General features: G+C 48.8%; 1 protein-coding gene across 1 annotated transcript in view; it reads right to left on the bottom strand.

The window, feature by feature from the left end:
- The window catches only part of SCYL1 (SCY1 like pseudokinase 1), a 1168528-nt gene that overhangs the window by 528510 nt on the left and 613209 nt on the right, over positions 1-26809 (bottom strand). The window contains exon 11 of the mRNA XM_086938572.1: positions 9373-9561. Coding sequence (XP_086794698.1) covers positions 9373-9561 — 189 coding nt within the window. The remainder of the gene's footprint in view (positions 1-9372; positions 9562-26809) is intronic.

Here is a 26809-nt window from a genome sequence, read left to right as displayed (position 1 = left end):
TTCACTTGTCGGAAGTCAATACAAAAGTGCAAGCTTCCGTCCGGTTTCGGCACTATTACTATGGGAGAGCGCCAGTTGCTTGTAGAGGGCTCTGTAATGTGAGCCTGCAGCATGGCGGACACCTCTTTTTCCACAGCCTCCCTCCTAGCCTCAGGAATGCAGTACGGCTTTTGTTTGACAATGGTATTATTCAAGACCACGATATTGTGTTGTACCGACGCAGTCAATCCGGGATCAGAAGAAAAAGACCAGGAAAATGGGCGACGGTGGCTTTTAACTGGGCTCGCTGGGAGGATGCGACAATGTCGCCTATGGGGGCTTCCTCTGTTTGTGACAGTGTGGTGGGGCTGTGGGGATGTTCAATGGTCTCTAAGTGTTTAACAGAAGGGCGGACCGACCCTCTCCTGTGGTCGCCGTAGGTTCCACCCATTTCTTCAGGTGGTTGATATGGTATATTTGTTTTCTGCCCGGTTGCAGGGGTTGGAGTACACTCTCAGTGACAGGGGATACCTTCTTTTCTATGACGTAGGGTCCTTGCCATTTTGACAACAGCTTGTTGTCGGTGGTGGGAAGGAGTAGAAGCACCTTATCTCCGGGCTGGAATGTTCTTACCCGACAACTACGATCATAATGACGTTTTTGAGTGGTTTGGGCAGTCTCCTAATGTTCATGGACTAAATCCCATATGTGTGTGATGGCGGCCTTTAAATCCGCTGCGTATTGTGGGAGGGGTTTCCCCTCCTCCTCTTCCCACTGCTCCGCGGCCATATCCAGTAGTGTCCGGGGTTTCCTACCGAAGAGAACCTCGAACAGGGAGTAGCCCGTGGATTTTCGTTCTTATGGCAAACATTATGAGGGGCAGTTGCTGGTCACAGTCCCTTCCCGTGTCAGAGATGACCTTGCGGAGCATGTTCTTTATGGTCTTATTTTAACGCTCCACAAGGCCATCTGTTTGGGGGTGATAGACGGATGTCCGTATCCGTCGGATACCCAGGATCCCGCACACCTGTGCCATCAGGCGAGACATGAACGGGGTCCCTTGATCGGTGAGGATCTCTTCGGGGAACTCCACCTGAGTAAACAAGGTGATCATGGCTCTGGCTATCACAGAGGTAATCATTGATTTCAGGGGAAATGCTTCTGGGTACCGAATAGCGTAATCCACAACCACTAACAGATATTTATGGCCTCTAGCTGAGGGAGTGAGTGGTCCCACTAGGTCCATGCCCACACGCTTGATTGGAACGTCTATTATGGGTAGAGGATATAATGGGGTCCTTTTTATCCCAGCGGGATTCAAGTACTGGCATCGCACACATGCAGCACAATATCTTGCCACGTCCTTATAAACACCGGGCAAGTAGAACTTACTTAACAAATATGTGAGGGTCTGTTCTTTCTCATAAGGCCCCCTACCGGTATAGTTGTGGGCCAACTGTAACACATGGTCGCCGATGGACAGGGGAACAAGGAGCTGGGTTGTGATGGTGTCTCCCCTTTTTGTGGCTCTATACAGCAAACCCCGTTTCACATAAAAGTATGGTTCTACCTTGTCGGGTTCCTGTTCTTGTACTTGTTCCCAGGCATGGAGAAGGGTGTTGTCGTCCCTCTGGGCTACCCGAAAGCTGTTTGGGGTGGTTTCCACCGTGTCTGTAAGGGTCACAGGAAAAACATGTGATTGTCGTGTTGCTTGTGTAAACAGGGTTTTGGCTCTTCGCTTTTGGCTCTTACTTTTCCGATCCTTCCCCACTACCCCCTCCACCTCGCTATCCTTGAAAGGGGCATCCCCCCACCAGGTTGCTGATTTACTTCTTGTCTCATTGATATATTTGTCAAACTGGGGGTGATCCGTCCCGATAATGACAACTTCTGGTAAAGAGGGTATCACACCTACTTATCGCAGCTGGGGGTCGTCAGAGACGTCCAGTAATACTTCCGCTACGGGGTACCCAACAGTGTTACTATGGACACCGGTAACATGCACTGTTGTTGTCTTGAAGTTGTTGTGGGGCAACCAAAGCCCTATCCATTACGGACACATGACGACCTGTGTCCAGTAGTGCCGGTTGCTTTTTCCCGTTTAGCAGTACTTCCCTTTTATACTGGTGATGACCGTTGCCCGTCAGATATATACACCCTTTGGAATATTCTATTTACATTGGCTCGGCCGGTGGGATTCTATGAGAGCACTTTCGGGCTATGTGGCCCCATTCGGAGCAGTGATAGCACTGGGGTCCTTGTGTACTAGAACCAGGAACAGGGGACATAGGTCTGAAGGGGACACGTGGAAGGAAGGTAAGCTCGGGGCTCGGGTCTGCTCGGAGGTCTGGGGGTTGCCGGTCTTGGGAGGGATGCAGGTGATCGGGTAATCCCTGCTCGGAACTCGGGGGCCCTGTAATAGGCACAAGCTAGGTCTACTGCTATTGTAGGAGTGAGGTCGGGATGCTGTTTGACCCAGGAGCGGGTGGTGGGTGGTAACGCTTCCAGAAATTGTTCTAAATAAACCTTGGCGGTCAGTTCATCTATGGTGGACTCGTGGGGAATCAGCCAATGTGTGCCCAGATCTCGGATCCGATAATACAAGGCTCGGGGTTGTCCCCGGGGTTCTACCTTTCCTTCCTGAATTTGGCCCTGTAATACTCCTGATCGCATCCGGGTCCTTCAAGTATGGCTTTCTTCATCTCATCATATGGCGTTCTGCCTGCGGGGTTTGCGGCCTGATAGGCAGCCTGTAATTCGCCGGATAGAAGGGGAGCGATATACTCGCTCCATCTTTCTCTGGGCCATGCGGCCGTGGTTGCGACTCGCTCAAAGTTAGTAAAAAAATAGTCCGGATCGTCTCCTTCTTGAAACTTTTGTAATACCGAACTGGGGACATTGGGGTGAATAAGGGTATTTGCTATGGCGTCTGTGAGACGCAGAATGGCAGTATCTTGTATGTGTTGATTTGTGGTGAGGAGAGTGGCCTGTTCCTTCAGGGCATGCTGCAAGGCCTCCCTCTCCGTTTTGGCAGTTTGCAACTCTTGTTCGGATACTATCTGGAGGTGCCTTAGGCCCTCCGCCAGTTGGGTAATGACATTCTCCACTGGAATAGGCACGGGCTGTGACATGTCGCCACAGCGTTATTTCCCACTTCTGACACCAATATATGTGGGGGTCTGGGGCCACAAGGGTGTGCAGAACACAAAACCATGGGGTACAGTCTCGGTTAACTATTTTTATTGTGCCTTGTCAGCAAAACAAAAGTTATAACAGGGTCTATAGGGTGGGGTAGACTATTTCCTCGTCCTTCCGCGTCGTGTTGTCCTGGTCACGTGGTCGGTGTTCATGCTCGGTATCGGTCTATGGCACGCGGGTCTCTGGGCCTCAGAAGGGAAACAAGAAGGTACAAGGGTCGGGATCAGTTTGTGCTTTGATACGGGGTTAAGTGCTACTGTCACCAATCAGTGTGAGAAGGGGGGGGTTGGTGAGGAATGACAAACAACTGACACACCCCCTTAAGTCCCCTACCTCCCACCTCCTCACACGCCCCACCAAAATGCCCCTTGTAGCGGCACTTGCCTTGAGCCACGGCTCGTTTCTCGGACCGCGGCGTAGGGACCCGGGGCGTCTCCTCCTTCCGCTGGCCCACCGGGTTTGTAAATGGTTGTACACAACACTCTCCTGGCTCCTGCATCTCTTCGCCTCGTCCGCTGGTCCTCCTCCTTCCGCTCCTCGGCTCTCCAGTCTCTCCTCCGCTGTTCCTCCTCTGCTGGTCACTCGTCCTTCTCCCGTGCTCTCCTCTTTGGTTCGATTCTCCTCTCCGCCCTCCAGGTGCTCGGCTCTCCTGCCTCCAACGCTGCACACCGTCTGTTTTTCCTTCTCTACTCTTATCCTCCTCACTTCTGCTGGTATGCGTGACTCCGCCCCCTCCAGTCGTCTGGAGACTAGAGCGCTGTTGATTTCCGGGTTTTGCTGTTGTGGCATGGAGGAAGTCCACATCCGTTCCGACTCACAGGTGTCCTCCTGCTCCTCCTCCTTACCTCAACTAGGTCATCGGTCACTATCCGGGAGAACTGGGTGCTGGTCGAGTCCGTCGGATACCTCACTGAGATGTTGCTGCTGATGAACGAAGCCACAACCAAGTGTTGTTCCGCAAATCCTGCGGGCAGAGACTGAAGGCTGGGCTGCTGCGGGACCGACCGAAGATGTCTGCCTGGATTTTGTGATTTCTGTGAGTCTGATCCCACCTTCCCCCTCTCACCCGCTGCAGCCCACTCTCCATTTTGGGCCCCGGAACCAGGAACTGGCTGGGTATAGGCGAAGCTGCGCTGGCCCCCTGGCGAATTTCTCCGCTCTGGCGACCGATGCTCCTGGCGTTCACCAAGGCACTGGGAAGCTGCTTTTACCACGTCACCCCCCCCCCCACCTTTCCCCCCCCCTCCCACATGCAGCGCTGCCACACCGATCGAGCTCGGGGCTACAAGGACACCAAGGAGTTGTGAGGCAGTGCTTAACGGGCAAACAGCATGAGCCGAAGCCCTGGGGAGCTGAGGTACTGGGAGCTGTTGCTTTTGCAGCGCCAATCCCCCCCCCCCCCCCACCCCCCCTCCCCCCCAGGATGCAGCGCTGCAATATTGATCGCGCTCGGGGCAGCAGGGACACCAAGGAGCAGTGAGGCGGTGTTGAACGGGCACACAGCACGAACCGAAGCCCCGCCCCCGACACAGTAACCGCACTCAAAGCAGCAGTAAGCTCAAAAGGCTGTGAAGTGGTGCGCCTGCCCTGAGGATTTATTCCTGAAGAGCACCAACAGAATGCTGACTCTAACAGATAAGAAGCCCCCACACAATTTGGCATGCACCGAGTGAGCAGTGAGCATTAGCAGGGACATAGTGATATCCAGACACAGGGGTGGGTCTGGTATTGGAATTTTAGCGGTACCTTGCAGCCGCCGGTCTATGGCACAACAGCTTTATTGCCCCTGCCATTTTTTACACAAAACTGCCCCTTCACATTGGCTCAGACCGTCTACCCATGTAAATGGCAGCACCTGGTAATGGCAATAAAAAGAGGACTGGACAATAAAAACAAACAAGGGTCCACAGCTGTACCCCTGCCAGGCTTGATCAGGCAACGGCAACAGAAAGAGAACTGCACCATCACAACAAACAAGGGCCCACAACTGCACCCTGAGCCATGCTCGCTCAGGTGGTGACCATCTTGAAGTGGCACAGACCTGCTATAGCAATCAATAAAAAGTCTATTGGCCCTTGGAAAAGCTCTAGGAATTTCGGCTCACTTAACCTCAAGATGGCGCCAGAGAAGGAACGGACCTGCTTTTTTAATGATTGCGAAGCAGATCCATGGGAACCTTTACTGAACTACCTACCCCCTACCCCTCCCCTCCCCTCTCTACTCCTCTCCACTTTCCTGCTACTAACCTCTGCCCTCACCTGTCCTGGCCCTTAGTCCCCACCCTGTTTATCTGTGAATTTTCCCTCGTCATTTGAGATCTAGCTATTTTGGCTGATGCCCAAAGGAGCTACCTGGTTTAGCTATAGAGGAGACAGGTCGGGGATTCCCTCCTTGGACGTCATCTACCCAGTCCGTCTTTAGCCAGACTTCCTTTCGTCTCTCCTGTCGTCTCTTCACACATCCTCCCTCTATTTAGGTCTCTCCTTCTCTCCTCTCTCAATGTATTGAGACTGAACTATTTTGTCTGATGCTCGATGGAGCTACTTGGTTTAGCTATAGGGGAGATGGGCCGTGGACTCCCTCCTTGGTCGTCATCTACCCAGTCGGCCTTTAGACAGACTTCATTTTGTCTCTCCTTGTTGTCTCTTCCCCTATCCTCCCTCTCTCACTTTCCCTGCCCCCTCCCCTCTACGCTCCATTTATTTTGCCCTCCATGTCCTTTAAATGTTTTTCCCATTGAGACCTAGCTATCTGGCCAATGCCCGGTGGAGCTACCTGATAACTATAGAGGAGATTGGTTTTGGGACTTCCCCCTTGACCGTCATCTACCCAGCCAGACTTTGGGCAGACTTTCCTTCGTCTTTCTGCCGTATCTCCCTCCTACCCCTTTACCCTTACCCCCTTCCCCTCTACACTTCAATTATCTCGTCTTCTATGCTCTTGTAATTGTTTGTCTAGCAATTGATGTAAATTGGAACAGATGTAATCTTGTAATTTTGTGGAACCTCATGTAAAGCGCTCTGATACCTCCGGGTCTAGCCAGCGCTATACAAAACTCTTAAAATAAATAACGTATCTTCTGGGGCTTTTCTCTGTTTATGAGCGTTTTTCATTGGCCAGGTTTTGCCTGGATCTTTTTCACCTCCTGCTTGCCATTCCTAGGGGGAGCAGTAGAGGCGAGTTGTTAGCACCCTGTGGCTGTGACGGAGTGTCCACAGGACTTGCTACACTTTATTTTGTAAATTTTATGAGGTCCCCCAGAAGTTTTTTTTGTCCCGATTTTAAAGAAGATGAATTTTAAGCTGGCTCGTCCAGCTCTCCTGTACCTACAACTGCTGAAGGAAGAATGTATTTTTTCATCATTGGTTATTTGCAATCCGCTGGGAAGTCTAGGACTTGTCTTGGCTAAAAGCTTTTTGAGAGTTAGGGTTTAAGATTCCTTTTGAAGACACACATATTTTCATGGGTTGGGATAATTTTACTGGAGAGCTTTGATCAAAGTGGGAGGTTATCTGTGTCTGGATTTCGCACTTTTATGTCACAGATTACTGTTGGCTGTTGTGTAATGTATTTTAATAATGACAAACTGTGTTGATATTTTATGAAATCATTATATTTTATGTAATTCCGATGTACTGTTAACTTTTATGGTTTTATATTTCTGAAACCGAATAAAGGTTATCTGACTTGACTCCAGTATCCGTGCTGATGATGATAAAGAGGTTTTTATTGTAGTGTCTATAGATTTACCTCCATCCAGGGTTTATTCTGAAATAGAGTGGAGAAGAGCATTGAAAGACAATGCCACTCGGTGTTTGGTCATAAATTATGTTGAGCTTGGTTGGCCAAAAGAATGTAAACAGGATTTAGATTTTAGGACATGTTAAATGTTGCAGGCATATTGTCTGTGGGGGATGGTTTGCTCATGAGGATGGACAAATTTGTTCAACCTATTTTACTGAGAAATTCCATAATTGTAGGGGCACACAAATGTCACTTAGATGCTACTATGACCAAGAAACTTTTACGTTCATGTTTTTAATGCTTTGCCACGGTTGGTGAGGTTGATCTTATGGTCAAGTAGTGTGTGATTTGCTCGATTTGTGTCAAGCCTATGAAGGTTAGGACCCCCCACCCCCCCTTATGCCCCATTGAATTGCCTGGGGGGCCCTGGGAAAACGTTGAAATTGATATTGTAGGAACTTTCCATATATTGGCCAATACATCTAAATTTGCCTTAGTCATGATTGACTATTAAAGTAAATGGCCTGAGGTGAAATTTGTCAGTGAAGTGACATCCAAGGTTGTAGGTAAACTTCTTAAATAAGTTTGTGAGGTAAATCTTTCCAGCCATGCTTGTATTAGACAATGGTGTCCAATTTGTTGCGAAGAAAGTGGAGATGTTTTTGGAAGCCAGAGGAGTGAAGCATCTTAAGAGTTCATTGATCATCCCCAAATGAATGGGCTGGTTGAGCGGATTAACAGTGTTGGGGGAGTGCATTCAGTGGGCTACCTCCAACACATGTGTTGTTGCCAATGCTGTAAGGAGTATGTTGTGGTTCTATAGCACCACTCCGCACGTGACAGCTGGAGTTTCGCCTTTTGAATTACTGCGTGGAAGAAGAGTTACTACTTGTTTTTGCCTAGTGTGGATGAACAAGTGGGTGAGGGCGAGTGACAGTGAAGATTTGGTTGTCAAAGTCAGGGACAGAGTGACCAAAGCACAAGCTAAACAGAAAAAAATACTTTGATGCTAGAAATCGGGTCAGTGCACTCAATATCAAGGTGGGAGATGGTTTGATTTGTGTGTGGAAGCCCGTACATGTAGCCAAGGGTGGGAGCACATTTAGTGTTCCTGTTAAAGTGTTATGTGTCAATGGTGATAATGTGAAAATCCAGGGGGTCAGGGGTGGAGCGGAAAGAATGTGTTGAGATTGGAGGAATCGGACAGTGGTGTGAACCGGCAAGAGATTAATAATAAGGAAGATATTGCTACTGATTGGGATCGGTGCTTAACACCCATGAACCAAGACACTAAGCTGAAGGGTGGGGGCAGAGTGAGGAATCTTCCTCGGCATTTAAGAGAGTAATATTATCCTTCAGATTCATTTGTACATTGCCGTTTCCCATCTGCTTTCCAGGGCTTTTTCATTATCTGCTGTAGTTTTCATCTGTTGTGGTTAAGTTTCCTTTTATTTTTATTTATTTCTATATAGATTCTGGTTTAATACGTTTTCTGGTTTTGTTGTATCATGAGTTATGTATATTTACGTTTTTCGTTATTCTATTTTGTTGTTTTGAAAAGGTAAGAGCCATGTAGTGTTATCTATGTGTACTCGGTGAGTCCTCTTGTGGAATGCATGAAACAGTACTTGCATTCGACGAACTGGGGGGAATTTCATTGGTGGCAGTTACGAGATGGTGTGTGCCACTGGTGGTCCGTCATTGAGAGTGTGAGATAAAACCTTAAATGAGACTTACCTGCGTCTGTCCCCTGCTTACGAGAGAAAATTTCCATTCTAATAATTCTACTATCCTTTTATGAAGGAGATCCAGTTTTCTAAAACATGGTGTTTTTAAGGATTCAATATTGCATCATTACAATGAATCAAAATATAACAGTTTGTCAAGACTGCAAAACAAAAACTGGTCTCCTGCAAATTCCCATTCTGGGCAGCACGGCTTCCTCAAAATGTAACATAGGCTCACCATCCATGCATAGCTGACCTACCAATCCCCAATCAGAACAAGCTCTCATTTTGAACAGTACAGGAACCTACTACGAATTGTGGCATCGTGGATCGCAGACTGTGAAACCCCTCCATCCAGCTCCCAGAGAGGCCTTACACTATTTTTAAAGCAAATGTTTGCCAAACAAAATGCTAGAACATTAAAGACAAGACTACCTGCTTTACAACAATCTAAACATAAGAAATCGAAAAAGGGAAAATAATGACAGTGCACATTTTATTGTCACAATACATGTATAATGCCTGTCATCTAAAAAAAAGCGGAAGATGGACACTTAACTCATCAAATTTGATTATACTGCGTTTCAAGAAAGAAACCGGTGGACAAGAAAAAATAAATGTTTTTTAAGGTATAAAATTACTCAACACCCCTTCTTATACTTAAAATTCATATTTACTCTACCAGTTGTATCATGTCTTGTTTTGCACAGAGGCACCTTCTCACCTGATCACGGACTGACTTCTCAGAGTCCACAGCTGCTGAGCACAACACAGGCAGGATCTTGAAAGCACAGTCAGCCATGGAATAGAAGTTGTGCGTGGCTGCAAAGGCCAGGACACCAGCAATACGGGAGGGGGCAAAGGGGTCCTTTGTGGCACGGCTGAAGGCAGAGATTAGGATGCGCTGACGAGTCTACAAAGAGAAGGAAAGGTGTAGGGGTAAAACATGGGGCAATCAAGTAACTAAAACTAAAAGGCGCATCTATAAACCATGCGTGTGACTAATTAGTAGCAATAATGTAGAACAGCAGAAATCATGAAACTGCAAGCATTGCTTACCAGGAAAATGTGTAGCTCAGAAGCAGCGCAGACCTCTCAGTCTACAGGACTTCCCAGCAGAATAGGGTCTTAAACTATAACACCTATGTTGGGTCGATGTCCACAGAATGGTATACAGGTGCGTACTTCTGCAATGAGTGTCCAGCATAAAGGTGAAACAGGGATCCTGAATATTTACTGGCCCAGCTTCCATGCCATTCTACCTTGTGGACGGAGGCCATCCCACTGGGATTCTCGTGGTCCAGAAAGTATTCTGTGACCTAGAGGGGACACTGAACAATTGTCCTTTTCACTGATTGTTTACATGAACCATTGGCGGCACTCTACAGATTTCTGTGAACTAATAGTCATGAACCAACCTTATTTTCTGTAGGAAAGACCAATATTAAAGATGAACAACCATAAATAGTACCATAGAATTATGAGTAAGACTGGAAATGTTTTGTTAACGCCTAACTTCATTATTGCTGTAAAATAAATCCTAGCAACAATAGTGCAGGAGGGATTCAACATTCAACTCCGAGGCAGATCAATTACAAAAAAAGAATCCTCAATGAAGCAAATACGTTCTTTCTAGTTGCATGGGTGGTCTTGTGGTAATGAGCTGGAGCGAGATTGTCATTTTTCTAGCACATATTGCTGATGGGATTGCTTAGAGAGGCCACTGAAGCCAAATGTAAAGGGGCATCATCTCCAACGGAGGTGCCTTTACTGCAGGCTTCCCCGACGAGTAGGTTGATAGCTACTGATGGCTGTGAATGAATGAATGACTACGCACTTATATAGCGCATGGCTACCCGGAGGCATCCCAGCGCATTGGACAACCAAGTAATTTCTCAAAGGCTCAAGGAAACAAAGGTTTTTAAAAGTTTCCTCAACCTCAGGTGGTTAACTTCAAGTCGGATGGTGTCGGGAAGCTGGTTCCAAAAATTCACAGCCTCTAGGGAAAAACGTCTGCCTCCCATACGGGTCCTTGGAGTTGGAACATGGGATGGATCAGGGGAGGTCCGGAGTCTATCATCGCCTTATGCACGATAGTCATGGCCTTGAACCATATCCTTTGTTGCACCGGCAACCAATGCAGTTGGCGTAATGCTGGCTTAGCCGAGCTCCTCCGTGGGATATCCAACAGCAGACGAGCCGCACAATTCTGGACTGTCTGCAAGATTTTAATCGTTCCCTGAGGGGCACCCAAATAGACAGCATTCGCGTAATCCAACCGTGATAGGATCAGGACCTGAACCAGAAGACGCCTGGCATCAAATGGGAGGAGCTTAAGAATCTTCCTTATTAGTCTTATTAAGGCGTAACAGGTGGCTGCCACCTTCCGAGATTGAACCAGGAAACTAAGAGTTGGATCAAGCCAGACACCCAAGCTCTTAATTTGTTTCTTGGGGGGAGGGGGCTGGCCAAGGCTACTAGGCCACCAAAAATCAACCACGGTTGGTGCGTTGTGACCCAACATCATGACCTCGGTTTTAGTGCCATTGAGTTTCAGGAAGGACTCGTCCATCCAATCGAGTTCTTCCCTTAGGCATGCAGAGAGATTGTTGCTAGCGGAGCCCTGCCCAGAGAGTGACATTACTAACTGGGTGTCATCGGCATAAGTGACAAGTTGCACCCCCCAGGGCAAAACCACCTCAGCCAATGGCCTCATGTAGATGTTAAACATGGTGGGACTGAGGGACGATCCCTGGGGGACGCCACACTGCAAGGGCATCTGAGTGGAAACTGCCTTTTCCTCATAAGCAGTAAAAGTTCTGTCGGTGAGGAAGGAATTAAGCCATTTAAGTGCCACACCGGATACCCCTACGTCACTCAGCCTTTGAATCATGATGGTATGATTCACAGTGTCGAAGGCTGCGCTGAGGTCTAATAAAACAATGGCTAGGCAGCTTCCGGAGTCCACAATTTTTCTGGCTTCTTCAACCACTGCAATAAGGGCGGTCTCTGTGCCCTGTTTGCGCCTGAAGCCCGTCTGGGTGAGATGTAAGGAATTATTGTTTTCAAGGAAAGTGGAAAGTATAGCGTTCACATGCTTCTCAGCCAGCTTACTAATGCTTGGCAATAAGGAAATAGGGCGATAGTTTGCCCAGTCCTCCGGGTCCAGACTAGGTTTTTTCAACAGAGCCTTCACTCTGGCCTGCTTCCAAGAAGATGGAACGAGACCTGATGCCATAGAGGAATTAATTACCTCCTGGATGGTCCCACCGGCCCTGAAACCCTCTTTAGTATAGTAGGGGGGGCAGCATCGGTGGGGGACCCAGACTTAAGGTTTCCCAGCAGTAGCTGCACCGTCGAGCAGTCAAGTGGATTAAACTCCTCGAGCCTGGTCATGCCAGGATGGGGAGGGCGGAGTGGCTCTGGAGTAGCCTGCTGAAATACGGAGCAAATGTTAGCCACTTTAGTAGCAAAGAAATTTGCTAATTCATCACAACGTTGTTGTGCGCGTGCTGGGTCACTGAGGGGGCAAGGGGGAGTGACTAGTGATTTAAAAATTAAGAATTTCCCGCGGGGTGCTGGAGGCTGAAGCTATCTTTCCTTGGTAGTAGCTAGACTGGGTTGATTTTATTTTGTTTTTATAGGTCTGCAAAGCGGATCTCTAATTCCCTTTCCTCCATTTTCTTTCATGCTATTTACAGTTTAGTTTGAGAGATTTTAGTTCAGGGGTATACCAGGCTTTTTTATTAATGCCACTACGGTGGCAACATTCAGTTTTTGGCAAGGTAGCATCAAGTGAGAACTCCTGCCAGTTATTAAAAAGGGCATTCGCCGCTAGTGGGTCGGAGCTGCCGGCTGGCACAGTCTTCTTCAGATTCAAGGTCCATTCCTCTACAGACAACTTGGACCAAATACGGCACAATTTTTTGGTTATATTAGCCGGGGGTAGCTGCTCATGGGGCAACCAGGAAAAAGACAAGAGCGAGTTATCAGACCAGGGGACCATCAGGGATTCATCAAAACTAAGATTATCCAGATTCGTAAAACAGTGATCAAGTGTATATCCCGCTCTATGCGTAGGGCCTTTAACTATTTGTCGTAAGTGGAGCACCTCCAAACTTGCCATGAGATTCTGAAAGGCAGGAGTATCAGGAGCATCTAAGTGAATATTAAAGTCCCCCAAGATGGAGAAATTGGGAGAAAGACTTGAGTGATTTATCACAGTGTTAGGGAGTTTGTTGCAAAATTGCACGTGTTCCCCTGGCGGACGATAAAGGAGTATCCCGGAGAATGTGCAAGTCGGCGAAAATGAAATTCGCAAGAACATACTCTCTGAATCTGGAATAAAGCATGTCGAACTCCTACAGCCATAGCAGCTTTTATAGATAATAGCGATGCCCCCCCCGCCCGTCAGCCTGATCTTGTCTAAGGATGGCATAGTTCAAGGGCAAGGCCCAGACAATATCAGGATCTGAGCAAGAGTTAGTCCATGTTTCGGTTACGAAGAGCACATCAAGGTCTCTCTCTTCCACTAACATGGCAATCTCAGTTGCATATCTCGGGAGGGACCAACAGTTAAGCAATGCCAGAGAAAAGGGTTTAATTTTACAAGCTGCTTGAGCCATAGGGTCTTCAAGGGTGAATTTAAGCTTACAACAGGGGCAAGAGCTCTGAGACATATTTCCAGCCAACATGTATGGGCATCTCGTTCCTTCCCTCTCTCTAAGTACAAGGAGCTGTTCCCTGCTGTAGCTAAACCCGGCCTCACTTCGGGCTGTATGTGCAGGGGGACTGGCTCCTGGGCCCGGCCTGGCCCGGACGGGCCCAGACGGGCTTTCCTTAGGCGCTCCTTTGGCGCGGTGGAGGCGCATCCGCTGAACACGTCCGCTGTGCGGAGGCAAGGCCATCTGTTTATATACTGGCGCAGAGCGCCTCAATGCCTAGACTGCTGGCCTGGGTTACTTCCCCAAGATGGCCGCGCTACTTTCCACTCCACCTCCGAGTTCCAGGAATACTCAGCGCCTGCCCGGCTGAGTCAAGGTGAGTGCAGCGGTGATTTTAAAAAAGGCAAAGTGCCAAACTAACCATTATTAAAGTATTAAAAGAAGTGCAGAGTACATACAGGAATGGTTACACACAATGCGCGCAAAGCAACTCCCGGCTTCCGCCTCAGGAGAAACAAACAAGGTCTCAAAGATGGTTGTCTAGTTACATTGAATTAGCTCTCCTGTGTGCAGCTCAGTGGACTAAATTAACATTTTTGCTTGGTTGAATTAACACATGCATACCAAATATGAAAAGCATGTATACAAAACAAAAGTGTGTGCATTTTTAGAACTCATATTTCGATGTTTGGCGTTAAAAAATTAACGATTTTCCAAAATATATTTAACATGGATATTTGAGTGGTAAAAATCCAACAATGTTGGGGAGACCTAGTACTAATACCCTTACCTTAGTGCTCTTCATTTTGTATTTCTTTCCTATGAAACACGGAGGGGAGCATGCCAGAACAGACAGAGCCACCCCTTTCACTGAAACTCGCTTAGGATACTTTCAATGTACCTTCCTTAATCAGGTCTTCTCTTCCTTCAGCATCTAAAATCCTTAGAGCCTCCACTACTTTATTTTCTCTTGACAATGTGTATCACAACAGCCAACCCTCCTAAAAAAATCTTCTCTTTGGCGTATACCTATGGAGAGATAGCCCTGTCCTTGGGTGTGACAGTGACCAAAAAGGCCGCCCCTCAACCCCAGCATCTAAAGTATCCCTATCAGCTCCTCCCACCAAGGAGGCCTAATAGCCACTGTGGTCGTCACCGAAACGCACCACCCACTAGACAAGCAAATTGGGAGAAAAGGTAAGCCTGCTCCCACCCGAGTCCCCACCAGTGGCGTTGAGGTTCTTCGGTTTTCGACTTTGTCCCGTATTCGGCCGCCATTTTGTATCCCATCGCCATTTTGTGTTCCCCTCACTCAGGCAGCAAGGCGAAAGGAGTGTTTTTTGCCTTTTCCAGCTGCTACGTGTCTCTTCTGTTAAAAAGTAACCCCCTGCCCTTGTTTACGAAATCGATGTCAGGGTCTGGCCGAGTCCACTAATCCAGGTCTCGACTGATTGTTTGGCTTCCCCTATTCTTTCCTTACTTTATCTTACCCGACTGGCCTTCGCTATTCTCTCCTTGTATTCTCTTGTTACATACCTATCCTTTGAGGCACGCAAATACGTCCTGCCACCTGCAGACTGGATTGTAGGCACTAGCACCGATTAACTTGTTGGGGGGGGGGGCGACACACAGGGTCTGAAAGAAGGGCGTTTTTGGGACACTTGATAGCTTGTTTACCAACTTTTCCTATTGGTTAGCCTTGTATGTATTGGGAGTATACGTTGTAAATATGTGTGCTATAAAAGATTGTGCGCCACGGAATAAAGTGGCAGTCTCCTGAGAACCTACTCTGTACTTCTGGGACAACTGTGCTTAGCTGCAGCTAATAAACCTGGTTTTCTAGCCTAACAGAGTGTCTTGTGTCTCTGTCCAACAAGGCAGGTGAACTCAGAGATTTAAGGCGTACCCTGCGCCGCCAGGCCCATAAGGCCCGGTTCTTCAACTGGCGCCCAACGTGGGGCAGTTTCAGTGGTAGCGGTTCAACCCGAGGGTCGTGAGGAGCCTCGCAAGAAAATTCCGGAGGATTCGCGAACCACGTCAAGCGACCCCTGTATGTCGAAGTGGACCGAAGGTCTTTTGCAGCGCGGCTACTCCTTTCCGACGGCTGCTGACGACTGCTGTCCTGACTGGCGCCCTGCCTTGGCCAATTTGGTGATGACTGGTATTGTGAGACGTTAGACGGACCTCTGTTGGCGTGATAGAACACTTAGTTAAGTATTCGTGGGTAGCACCAACTTCTTTGTTTTGTTTTTGGGTTTGTTATTCGACCATTGCAATAGCCGAAGCCAAGGGGGATGTACGTTTGTGCTGTGTTATTTGCTTTAACCCCTTGAAGTTTGTAAACAGACCAGTGAATTAAAAGATTGTCTTGGTTGCGATAGGGATTCCCGGCTGGAGGACTCCTGTCCGATTCCTCCGGTTGGAACTCCTACTTATGAGCTCTATTCGAAACATGGTGTTGGCCCCATTGTCTTTAATGAGGCATGGATCCGATACACAAAGAAAGATGGTGTTCTGCAGTGGCCACAAAATGGTAGCTTTGAGCCTGACATATTAGACAATCTAGAAGCAATTTTGTTCAAAAGAAAAGCCCGGCCGGCAATGTTTGACTCTTTCCGCCTCTGGGGTAAGGAAGCCAAACAGAGAGAAATTAAGCAGGCAAAAAGAGATAAGAAAACGAAAGGTATGACGATTATACAGGCTGCCCAGCAGTTTAAAGAAAATGAGATTGATCGGGCGATTGAAGTCTCAGAAAGACAGCATCGTATGGCAATAGATAGATATTACCCTGTGTTGCCTACTTCTCCTCAGAATAAGGATCTTGACGAAGGTCCCTTAATATCCCATTTGTTGAGATTGCCTCCGCACTATGTACCAGGTGCTAATGCACCTCCATTGTTACCACTTATCCAGCAACCTGTTGTTCAGCCAGTTGATCCGGCTCTTCCACAATTGCCCCTTTCAGTATTGCCACCCCCGCCTCCTTTGCCACCGACATCTGTACCTCAGTCTCCTTTACCCTCGGTTTCTCTTGTAACTGTCAGCCCCTCTCCTGCTGTGCTTAATACCTTGTCTCCCATTTTACGGTCAGATTCTCGCACAGCTCGTAAACGATTGGTCAATACTGTTTCTGGTCTTTTCTCCCCCCTCTTTGGGTCTTTTAATCTGACTCCTGCTCTTTCTCGAAGGCAATCCCGTAGTCAACTTCCGGGTTCTGACGAGCAAATTATGTTGGACTCTCTTGCTCATAAATGGATCATGAGTGGTCAACAATAGTGTGCACGATATCATGAGCACCTTTCTCCAGTGGAATGCGCCCACGCAGAGATATGTTTTGTTGGAACTGGGGTCACCAGTCCCCTAGGGTAGCATGGCACGAGCGGGTAGGCATCCGAAAGCATATGTGTTAAGCAACCATGCAGCACACGCAACCACTGAGTCAGAAACCTGGGCACGCAATTAGTGACACCACTCCAGTGAGTTTGTGTAAAAACTCAAGTTAACTTTATTAAGATAGATAATCAAGTAGATGGAGCAGGATCAGGGTATTAGGAATTCATCATAAAATTAGCTTATCCGCTTTCCACTAAAATACATGCGTGAGAACACTTGGCAATAAATACTGGATGAATAAATAATAAATATTAGATGTTCCATAAATATTAAATATTGAATAAATACATTTTTAGTATAACACAGGCCTGACCTATGCCTTGCTCCTGGTCAGCACCTGCATCAAATGCATTAAGAAGTTATAACAGTAAGCATTTCAATAAATAACAGTAGGTTGCCACTTTCCTTAAATATGAAACATCACATCAGAGGAAACCTTAGCTGTGCATAACTCTTCTCCCATATTAGGAGTAAAACATCTCATAAATAAATAAATGATGTATCATAACTGACTATAGGTCAAAGGTATCATTCTCCTTACGCAGGGGAAAGACTTCCTGAAGAAGTCAATGTAAAACATTTCATTTAACCAGCATTACCCATTTCATCAGGTAAGAATCAACCTTTCTTTTAACTAGGTTAAACTACTACAACACCTGAGGCTGGAATAGCAGTGCGCTATCCCTATTAATCAGGAATAAACCTCTCCTCAAATGGGAGTAACCATCTCCTTATATACCTAGAGGTCTTTGGGAACCATTGCATTAGGCAGGAGTATGCATGACATATGACCCAGGAACTATGTAATTATGTAGTATAAACATTTCCTGAGGTAGCAACAGCATTCATATAACAGTGCCTTAGGCAGTAATATACATGTCATGAGAGTAAAGGCAGAACATTTCATTAGTCATAAACTAACCAGACAGTTAATTACCAGTTGCACTTGGGAGGAATAACCATTCCATTACCTAGAGCTTTACGCAAAGCGTATTTGAATGAACCTTACATTGGGCATTCACTAAGGCATTTAGCTAGAAATAAACAGTTCTCTAGGCAGAAGTTAGGACATTTCTAAAGGCATTGTCCTAGGCAGAAGTGAACATTTAATTAGCCAGTACCCAGTATTTCAATAGGCCCCAAGTATTTCCTTAGCACCCTATAAGCCCTGCATCAGGCTTCAAATAGGCATTACATCACTTCCAACCTGGCATTAGGCAAACTACACATCGGCTGGTGCATAAATGAGCAGCAAGTTGCTCCTATTAATCAGGGAACATTCCCATAAGGCAAGGGAGAAACATCCATCAACAATGCAGCCCAATTTAATAATTAACTCATGGCAGGAGTACAAGGTTCCTACTGCAGAGGACCCACAGTGACCTTCGTGGGCCCAGTCCCCATACCTGAAGGGCTTCTGTAATTAATTAGGGCCAACAGGACCCAGTCACCAGTTTTCCCCAGGGAGGGGCGAACTCGGGGCCTCCCGGGGCCTTCCGCCCTCCTCCCTGGGGGTTTGCTATCTCCTCTCCGTTAATCTGAGCCAACCGGGCCCAACAACAATCTTCCCCAGGGGAGGGGCGAACTCGAGGTCTCATGCGACCTTCCGCCCTCCTCCCCGGGGGTTTACCTGCCTTCTTCGGCCCTTCCCGGGCCCTTGCGTAGGCTTCTGGTGGGTTTGAGGCTCTGGCTCCTCTTAGAACCCTGGCGGCGCTGTCCGGGAAAGCGGGGTAGAGGGGGGGCTCTCACTCCTCCATGAGCCCCTCCGATATGCCCCGCGCTTCAGTGGAACCGGTCCCGGCTCCTCAGGCCTCGGGACCGGTCAGGGACACCACAGCAACCGGGGAAGCAGGATGGGCCCGGTCTCTCTTCTCGGCAAGTAAGTGCCGGCCGCCAACCACAGCGCGGCCGGCAAAGGGGCTTGACACTTGCAGCCAATGGCTGCGCGGCAATGGGCGGGGGTGCGGCCGATGACGCGGCGCACCTCCGTCACGTGATGTGAGGTCGAGGCTTCACGGCCTGTAAGGCCCAGCGCGACCTGACAGGAATTCCGGCGGCCCTCTCCTGACACCGGGGGCCGCCGTGGAGACTCCTTCTGCTTGGCCTGGGCTGCGGCGGTGATCGCAACACTCAGCACTGCTGCGGCGGCCCTCTCCAGGCACCGGGGGCTGCCGAGGACGATGACAGGCGAAGCTGAAGCCTCAGGGCAACGCCGGCGATCTCCTCAAAGAGCGCCACGAAGTCACAGCAGCGCTCCGACCACACAGCACCTCAGCAGGCGACAGGGGTGACAGCGCTGAACAGCGACGGGGGCACAGCGCTCCACACAGATTCTTCGTCCCCAGCGCGTCACAAGATCCAGCAGGTGAGCGCTTCAGGCAACCTTCCAGCACTTCTCAGGGGGCACAACGCGCAGAGGCTTCAGTGCTTGGCAATTACGGCACTATGAAGGCCACAGCAATTCTTGGCACCCGAGGGATGTAGCGCTCCTCAGGGCTCAGCCATTCTGGTAGTTCACAGCGCTTAGGGCAGTGAGCTAGATACAGCGCTTCACAGCAGGTTCCACAGCAGGCATTCACCACAGCGCTTCACAAGCAGCTTGTCAGGACAGGCAGTCTCTGATTCAGCGCTTCATCCATTGTGGATTTAAAGTAAAGGCAGCTCACAGGACAAGCCACACAGCAGTGGCAGGTTAGCGCAGGAACCCCAGGTGGCGTCAGGGGGGGCACAGGGAGCGACACAGCGCCAATACCTGGTGGGTTCCTCAAAAGTCCTGTGGTGATTTAGTTTTCTTCTTGGCGTGATGTTTCTTGCGCCCTTAGTTCAGTTACTTGGTTTCTGGTTCCTTGGTTTCTTCTTGGCGCAGCTGTTTCTGGCGCCCTTGTAAATAGCAGTTGGGTTCTTGTTTCCTTGAAGGGGGTTAAATTGGTGGCTGGTGTTGGATCTCCTCAGCCAATCCCCTCAAGTGGTCCCTGGGGGTTCCCTTCCGCTGGGCTAGGTCAGGGGGGATTTACAGGTGTGCTCAATACTTGAAAGGCAGCACTCAAAGTACTGTCACTTCCAGCATCATAGTCCCTGACTAGGCCCCTCTGCCTAAACTCCTGCGTAGGTTCCTCCCCCAGGTCCTCCCCTCAGCTTCTCTCCTTCTTCTCCCCAGGAAAGTTCCCTCCCTTTCCTTTTATAGTGCCAGTTGACAGTTGGTAGTGTCAGTTGGTGTCAGTTGGTGTCACCTCACCTGTTCCAGAAGGTTCCAGGAGGTGCTAGGTGGTTCCACCATTCTACCTATGGACAGGCTGGCAGGCTAAGATGGATACATTGCCTGAGGGTTCCAGCCTGCCCCTGGCTACTAGAATGCGCCCTCTAAACCACGCTGCTGCAGCAGAGGTCTGTGGCGGCCATGTTAGGTGTAGAAGGTACCTGCATTTTAACACAAGTTTTAAACTAAACAGGGCATTCTCCACCACCCAAAGCCTATACAGTGTTGTTTCAATGGGGGCATTCTAAATTAACAGGGGATAAAAAGCGAAAAATTTCTGGGGAAAGGGCCAAGTCTCACACATCTCCCCCCCAGCCAAAAGCCAGGGTAGACTGGTCATTCCCTTGACGGGCTTCCCTGCTTGGGGCGGAAAAAGGTGGACGCAGGCCCAATACCACCATGACATCCTCGCTAATCCAACCACCCCACTGGTGTTCCTAGTGGGATGCGGCCAGGACAGACCTCCAATCCAGATGTCTCTGGCCCTTACTCTCTCTTCAGAGTGGGGGGCAGTCGCCCCAGGCCCGTGGTACCTTTTTCCACTCTCCTCCTCAACCTAGGGTCTAAACCCTTAAGTTGACCTGGTGACAGGGGCGAGACCTCCCTCTCCCTGCACCCCCCTCCCAGGGTTCCGCACCATCCCACCTGGAGTAGTACCCCTGAGAGTCACAACCGGAGGAACTCTGAATACAGAGATTCCTCCCGCCAGGTCAGGCAACCCCTGAACCTGGCCACCCAACCCAGGATCTTAACCCCGTGGCTGGACCGGTGCCAGAGGAGAGTCCTTCCTCCCTCTGCACCCCCTTCCAGGGTTCCGCACCCTCCTCTACCCGGAGAGGTACCCCTGGGAGTCACACCGGTAGGGTCCTTAGTTACCGGTACCCCACCCTCCAGGTCAGGCAATTCCTGATCCTGAAACCCCAGTCCAGGTTCTACACTCTGTGACTGGTGTAAACCCCGAACCTCGGGTACGCTGCCACCATGGAAGCACCTGGTACACAGAATTCCAAGGCCTTCAGCCCTAACTCTTCTAGCTGAAGCCTGTGCACCAGCTTCCTCTCATCCATTGCAAGGCTCTCACTCTCCCTCTCATGCTCTATCATCTTAGACGACACACACCCCCTTCCAAGGTTCTCTGGTGTGCCCGCCTCCCTGGGTGTGACCTGCCCCTCCTGTCCCCATCCCCTCTCCCCTCTGGGTGGGCTCCTACCCATGCCCCAAAGTGGTACAGAGTTCCATCTTCCCTCCGCCCAACAGGCACCCCCATCCCCTGACAACACTCCAGTACGCCAGGTGGGGACTCAGATAAATCTGGGAAAAGATACCAGGACGTGGGTGACAGGATTAGGTCTAACAGATCTTGATACACTCTACAGGCTAGACAATGGAGGGGTCAATTACTTTGGCTTACACACAATAATTGTGCAGCCCAATTGCTGTGCACCCTGTCCCAATGGAGGGTGCTGCATGGTCACAAGTCCTGGATCCCACCGCTCGACACCAATATGTTGGAACTGGGGTCACCAGTCCCCTAGGGTAGCATGGCACGAGCGGGTAGGCATCCGAAAGCATATGTGTTAAGCAACCATGCAGCACACGCAACCACTGAGTCAGAAACCTGGGCACGCAATTAGTGACACCACTCCAGTGAGTTTGTGTAAAAACTCAAGTTAACTTTATTAAGATAGATAATCAAGTAGATGGAGCAGGATCAGGGTATTAGGAATTCATCATAAAATTAGCTTATCCGCTTTCCACTAAAATACATGCGTGAGAACACTTGGCAATAAATACTGGATGAATAAATAATAAATATTAGATGTTCCATAAATATTAAATATTGAATAAATACATTTTTAGTATAACACAGGCCTGACCTATGCCTTGCTCCTGGTCAGCACCTGCATCAAATGCATTAAGAAGTTATAACAGTAAGCATTTCAATAAATAACAGTAGGTTGCCACTTTCCTTAAATATGAAACATCACATCAGAGGAAACCTTAGCTGTGCATAACTCTTCTCCCATATTAGGAGTAAAACATCTCATAAATAAATAAATGATGTATCATAACTGACTATAGGTCAAAGGTATCATTCTCCTTACGCAGGGGAAAGACTTCCTGAAGAAGTCAATGTAAAACATTTCATTTAACCAGCATTACCCATTTCATCAGGTAAGAATCAACCTTTCTTTTAACTAGGTTAAACTACTACAACACCTGAGGCTGGAATAGCAGTGCGCTATCCCTATTAATCAGGAATAAACCTCTCCTCAAATGGGAGTAACCATCTCCTTATATACCTAGAGGTCTTTGGGAACCATTGCATTAGGCAGGAGTATGCATGACATATGACCCAGGAACTATGTAATTATGTAGTATAAACATTTCCTGAGGTAGCAACAGCATTCATATAACAGTGCCTTAGGCAGTAATATACATGTCATGAGAGTAAAGGCAGAACATTTCATTAGTCATAAACTAACCAGACAGTTAATTACCAGTTGCACTTGGGAGGAATAACCATTCCATTACCTAGAGCTTTACGCAAAGCGTATTTGAATGAACCTTACATTGGGCATTCACTAAGGCATTTAGCTAGAAATAAACAGTTCTCTAGGCAGAAGTTAGGACATTTCTAAAGGCATTGTCCTAGGCAGAAGTGAACATTTAATTAGCCAGTACCCAGTATTTCAATAGGCCCCAAGTATTTCCTTAGCACCCTATAAGCCCTGCATCAGGCTTCAAATAGGCATTACATCACTTCCAACCTGGCATTAGGCAAACTACACATCGGCTGGTGCATAAATGAGCAGCAAGTTGCTCCTATTAATCAGGGAACATTCCCATAAGGCAAGGGAGAAACATCCATCAACAATGCAGCCCAATTTAATAATTAACTCATGGCAGGAGTACAAGGTTCCTACTGCAGAGGACCCACAGTGACCTTCGTGGGCCCAGTCCCCATACCTGAAGGGCTTCTGTAATTAATTAGGGCCAACAGGACCCAGTCACCAGTTTTCCCCAGGGAGGGGCGAACTCGGGGCCTCCCGGGGCCTTCCGCCCTCCTCCCTGGGGGTTTGCTATCTCCTCTCCGTTAATCTGAGCCAACCGGGCCCAACAACAATCTTCCCCAGGGGAGGGGCGAACTCGAGGTCTCATGCGACCTTCCGCCCTCCTCCCCGGGGGTTTACCTGCCTTCTTCGGCCCTTCCCGGGCCCTTGCGTAGGCTTCTGGTGGGTTTGAGGCTCTGGCTCCTCTTAGAACCCTGGCGGCGCTGTCCGGGAAAGCGGGGTAGAGGGGGGGCTCTCACTCCTCCATGAGCCCCTCCGATATGCCCCGCGCTTCAGTGGAACCGGTCCCGGCTCCTCAGGCCTCGGGACCGGTCAGGGACACCACAGCAACCGGGGAAGCAGGATGGGCCCGGTCTCTCTTCTCGGCAAGTAAGTGCCGGCCGCCAACCACAGCGCGGCCGGCAAAGGGGCTTGACACTTGCAGCCAATGGCTGCGCGGCAATGGGCGGGGGTGCGGCCGATGACGCGGCGCACCTCCGTCACGTGATGTGAGGTCGAGGCTTCACGGCCTGTAAGGCCCAGCGCGACCTGACAGGAATTCCGGCGGCCCTCTCCTGACACCGGGGGCCGCCGTGGAGACTCCTTCTGCTTGGCCTGGGCTGCGGCGGTGATCGCAACACTCAGCACTGCTGCGGCGGCCCTCTCCAGGCACCGGGGGCTGCCGAGGACGATGACAGGCGAAGCTGAAGCCTCAGGGCAACGCCGGCGATCTCCTCAAAGAGCGCCACGAAGTCACAGCAGCGCTCCGACCACACAGCACCTCAGCAGGCGACAGGGGTGACAGCGCTGAACAGCGACGGGGGCACAGCGCTCCACACAGATTCTTCGTCCCCAGCGCGTCACAAGATCCAGCAGGTGAGCGCTTCAGGCAACCTTCCAGCACTTCTCAGGGGGCACAACGCGCAGAGGCTTCAGTGCTTGGCAATTACGGCACTATGAAGGCCACAGCAATTCTTGGCACCCGAGGGATGTAGCGCTCCTCAGGGCTCAGCCATTCTGGTAGTTCACAGCGCTTAGGGCAGTGAGCTAGATACAGCGCTTCACAGCAGGTTCCACAGCAGGCATTCACCACAGCGCTTCACAAGCAGCTTGTCAGGACAGGCAGTCTCTGATTCAGCGCTTCATCCATTGTGGATTTAAAGTAAAGGCAGCTCACAGGACAAGCCACACAGCAGTGGCAGGTTAGCGCAGGAACCCCAGGTGGCGTCAGGGGGGGCACAGGGAGCGACACAGCGCCAATACCTGGTGGGTTCCTCAAAAGTCCTGTGGTGATTTAGTTTTCTTCTTGGCGTGATGTTTCTTGCGCCCTTAGTTCAGTTACTTGGTTTCTGGTTCCTTGGTTTCTTCTTGGCGCAGCTGTTTCTGGCGCCCTTGTAAATAGCAGTTGGGTTCTTGTTTCCTTGAAGGGGGTTAAATTGGTGGCTGGTGTTGGATCTCCTCAGCCAATCCCCTCAAGTGGTCCCTGGGGGTTCCCTTCCGCTGGGCTAGGTCAGGGGGGATTTACAGGTGTGCTCAATACTTGAAAGGCAGCACTCAAAGTACTGTCACTTCCAGCATCATAGTCCCTGACTAGGCCCCTCTGCCTAAACTCCTGCGTAGGTTCCTCCCCCAGGTCCTCCCCTCAGCTTCTCTCCTTCTTCTCCCCAGGAAAGTTCCCTCCCTTTCCTTTTATAGTGCCAGTTGACAGTTGGTAGTGTCAGTTGGTGTCAGTTGGTGTCACCTCACCTGTTCCAGAAGGTTCCAGGAGGTGCTAGGTGGTTCCACCATTCTACCTATGGACAGGCTGGCAGGCTAAGATGGATACATTGCCTGAGGGTTCCAGCCTGCCCCTGGCTACTAGAATGCGCCCTCTAAACCACGCTGCTGCAGCAGAGGTCTGTGGCGGCCATGTTAGGTGTAGAAGGTACCTGCATTTTAACACAAGTTTTAAACTAAACAGGGCATTCTCCACCACCCAAAGCCTATACAGTGTTGTTTCAATGGGGGCATTCTAAATTAACAGGGGATAAAAAGCGAAAAATTTCTGGGGAAAGGGCCAAGTCTCACATGTTTTTAATGTTATGTGTGACAATCTTGTCAAAGGATGGGAGGATATGGATTTGGGTTTAGCTCCCCAGGGTTTGTTAGACATGCAGGCTAAATTTGATAAAGGACTTATTGTGGATTCTGAAGTTGAGGACGCCGTAAGGACACTTGTCACTTTCAGGTCTTTATTTTCTTCTCAGACTATTCTTGAACCTGATCCTGCAGTTAGACAGAAAATGAAACATTATCCTATGAGGGAAGTTCCTCCAGTATGGAGAGAAGAGGTTCCACAGGCAGGCAATATTCCGCGTGTCCCTGCTCATTTCCAGCGTATATGGGTACATGTCCCCTGGAAACGATCAGAAGTATTGGCGCTTAAACAGTCTTTACCGGACTCTCGTAAAAATCCTGCTGGGTATTATAAAGAGCTGTCCCAGACTGTTGATGCGTGACCAGATAAATGTTAAAACCAAAATCTGATACCAAGGAGAACATTTCAAAACATCTATCATATAGTTTTAAGGAAATACACACTCCCAACCCACCTTTGGAACGGCATGATTCAGCTGGTGTGACGGGGACACAAAAACACTGATAACCATTAAGTAAGGAACTACTTGTGGCTCATGTTTCTTAATACACCACATCATACTGATTGATGAGTTCGAACCAATCTTCGTTTTCCAGTCTGTTGGTAATGCCAACAACGTTCCATGATAATAGTCTCAGCCCACCCTGTCTGGCAGACAAAAGGGTTTTTGCCATGTTATATGAAGAATCAATAGTAGAGATGTGGTCAGACAGGTACAGCATGCCAGTCTACTTCAGAAACTTGGAGATTGATTATCACAAGCATTGGAACTAAGTCAAACATCATCCGAAAGGCTTGACAGCGGAGCATTTCGATTCTAATGAGATAATAAGGGAGTAACATTGTTGAGGTAACTAGCAACATTTCCTGCAGGCCTCCTTAAAAGGGGCAATGTGCCAAATGGGCGATAAAAGTATCCAAGTGGTACAATGCAAATTTTAGTAGTATCAAAAGGTACAATTTGCAAACGTTGCAAGAGGCGTCCTACCAACCATGGGCACCTAAAACTGACAAGCAAACACCATACATCTGTTTTGGGGCATAACCAGCCCAACAGACTCTACGGACCATGATTATCTCGTCCATCAGGTCAGAACCCCAACCAGGTTTTTGATGTTATCCAGTATGCAGTCATACATTTAAGAGAAAACCAGTCTTTAGGTTTATTATTAGAAAGGGGACGCACTCCAGTTAAAACAATGACATAAAGGATGCAATCTGATATCAATTGGAGGTGGTCAGGAATGTAATGAACTGTGGAAACTGGGCCACAGGGATTAGCTTGATTTTGGACTACCTTGGTCCTAAATCCGGACAGGCCGTCAGTGGTATTAGGAATTGCTGGGAATAGCGTTTATTGTTGTACCACTGAAGACACTAAAGGTGCTAGAAAATGAGCCGATGTCACTAAACTGGGAGTATTCGTTGAAGGCAGAAGAGCAGTACCACATGGTGCTACTTGCAGAGAATTTAACTGGGGATGTTTCCCATAAAGGTTATGCCAGGCTTGGGTTTTATCACTTTTGTCTTCAAAACAAGAATTATGGAAGACTGCAGCTCTTTAAACAATGTTTCCATCTTGTTCACAATAGTTTGGCACATATTATGAAAAGCTGCGTTATACACACAGTCCCCTATCGATGTGGAAGGCGGGATGT

This window comes from Lissotriton vulgaris, chromosome 9 (genome assembly GCF_964263255.1).
Source record: "Lissotriton vulgaris chromosome 9, aLisVul1.2, whole genome shotgun sequence".
Classification (NCBI taxonomy): Eukaryota; Metazoa; Chordata; class Amphibia; order Caudata; family Salamandridae; genus Lissotriton; species Lissotriton vulgaris.
The sequence above is the reverse complement of the archived record's forward strand: the minus strand, read 5'-3'. Positions and strand labels throughout refer to the sequence as shown.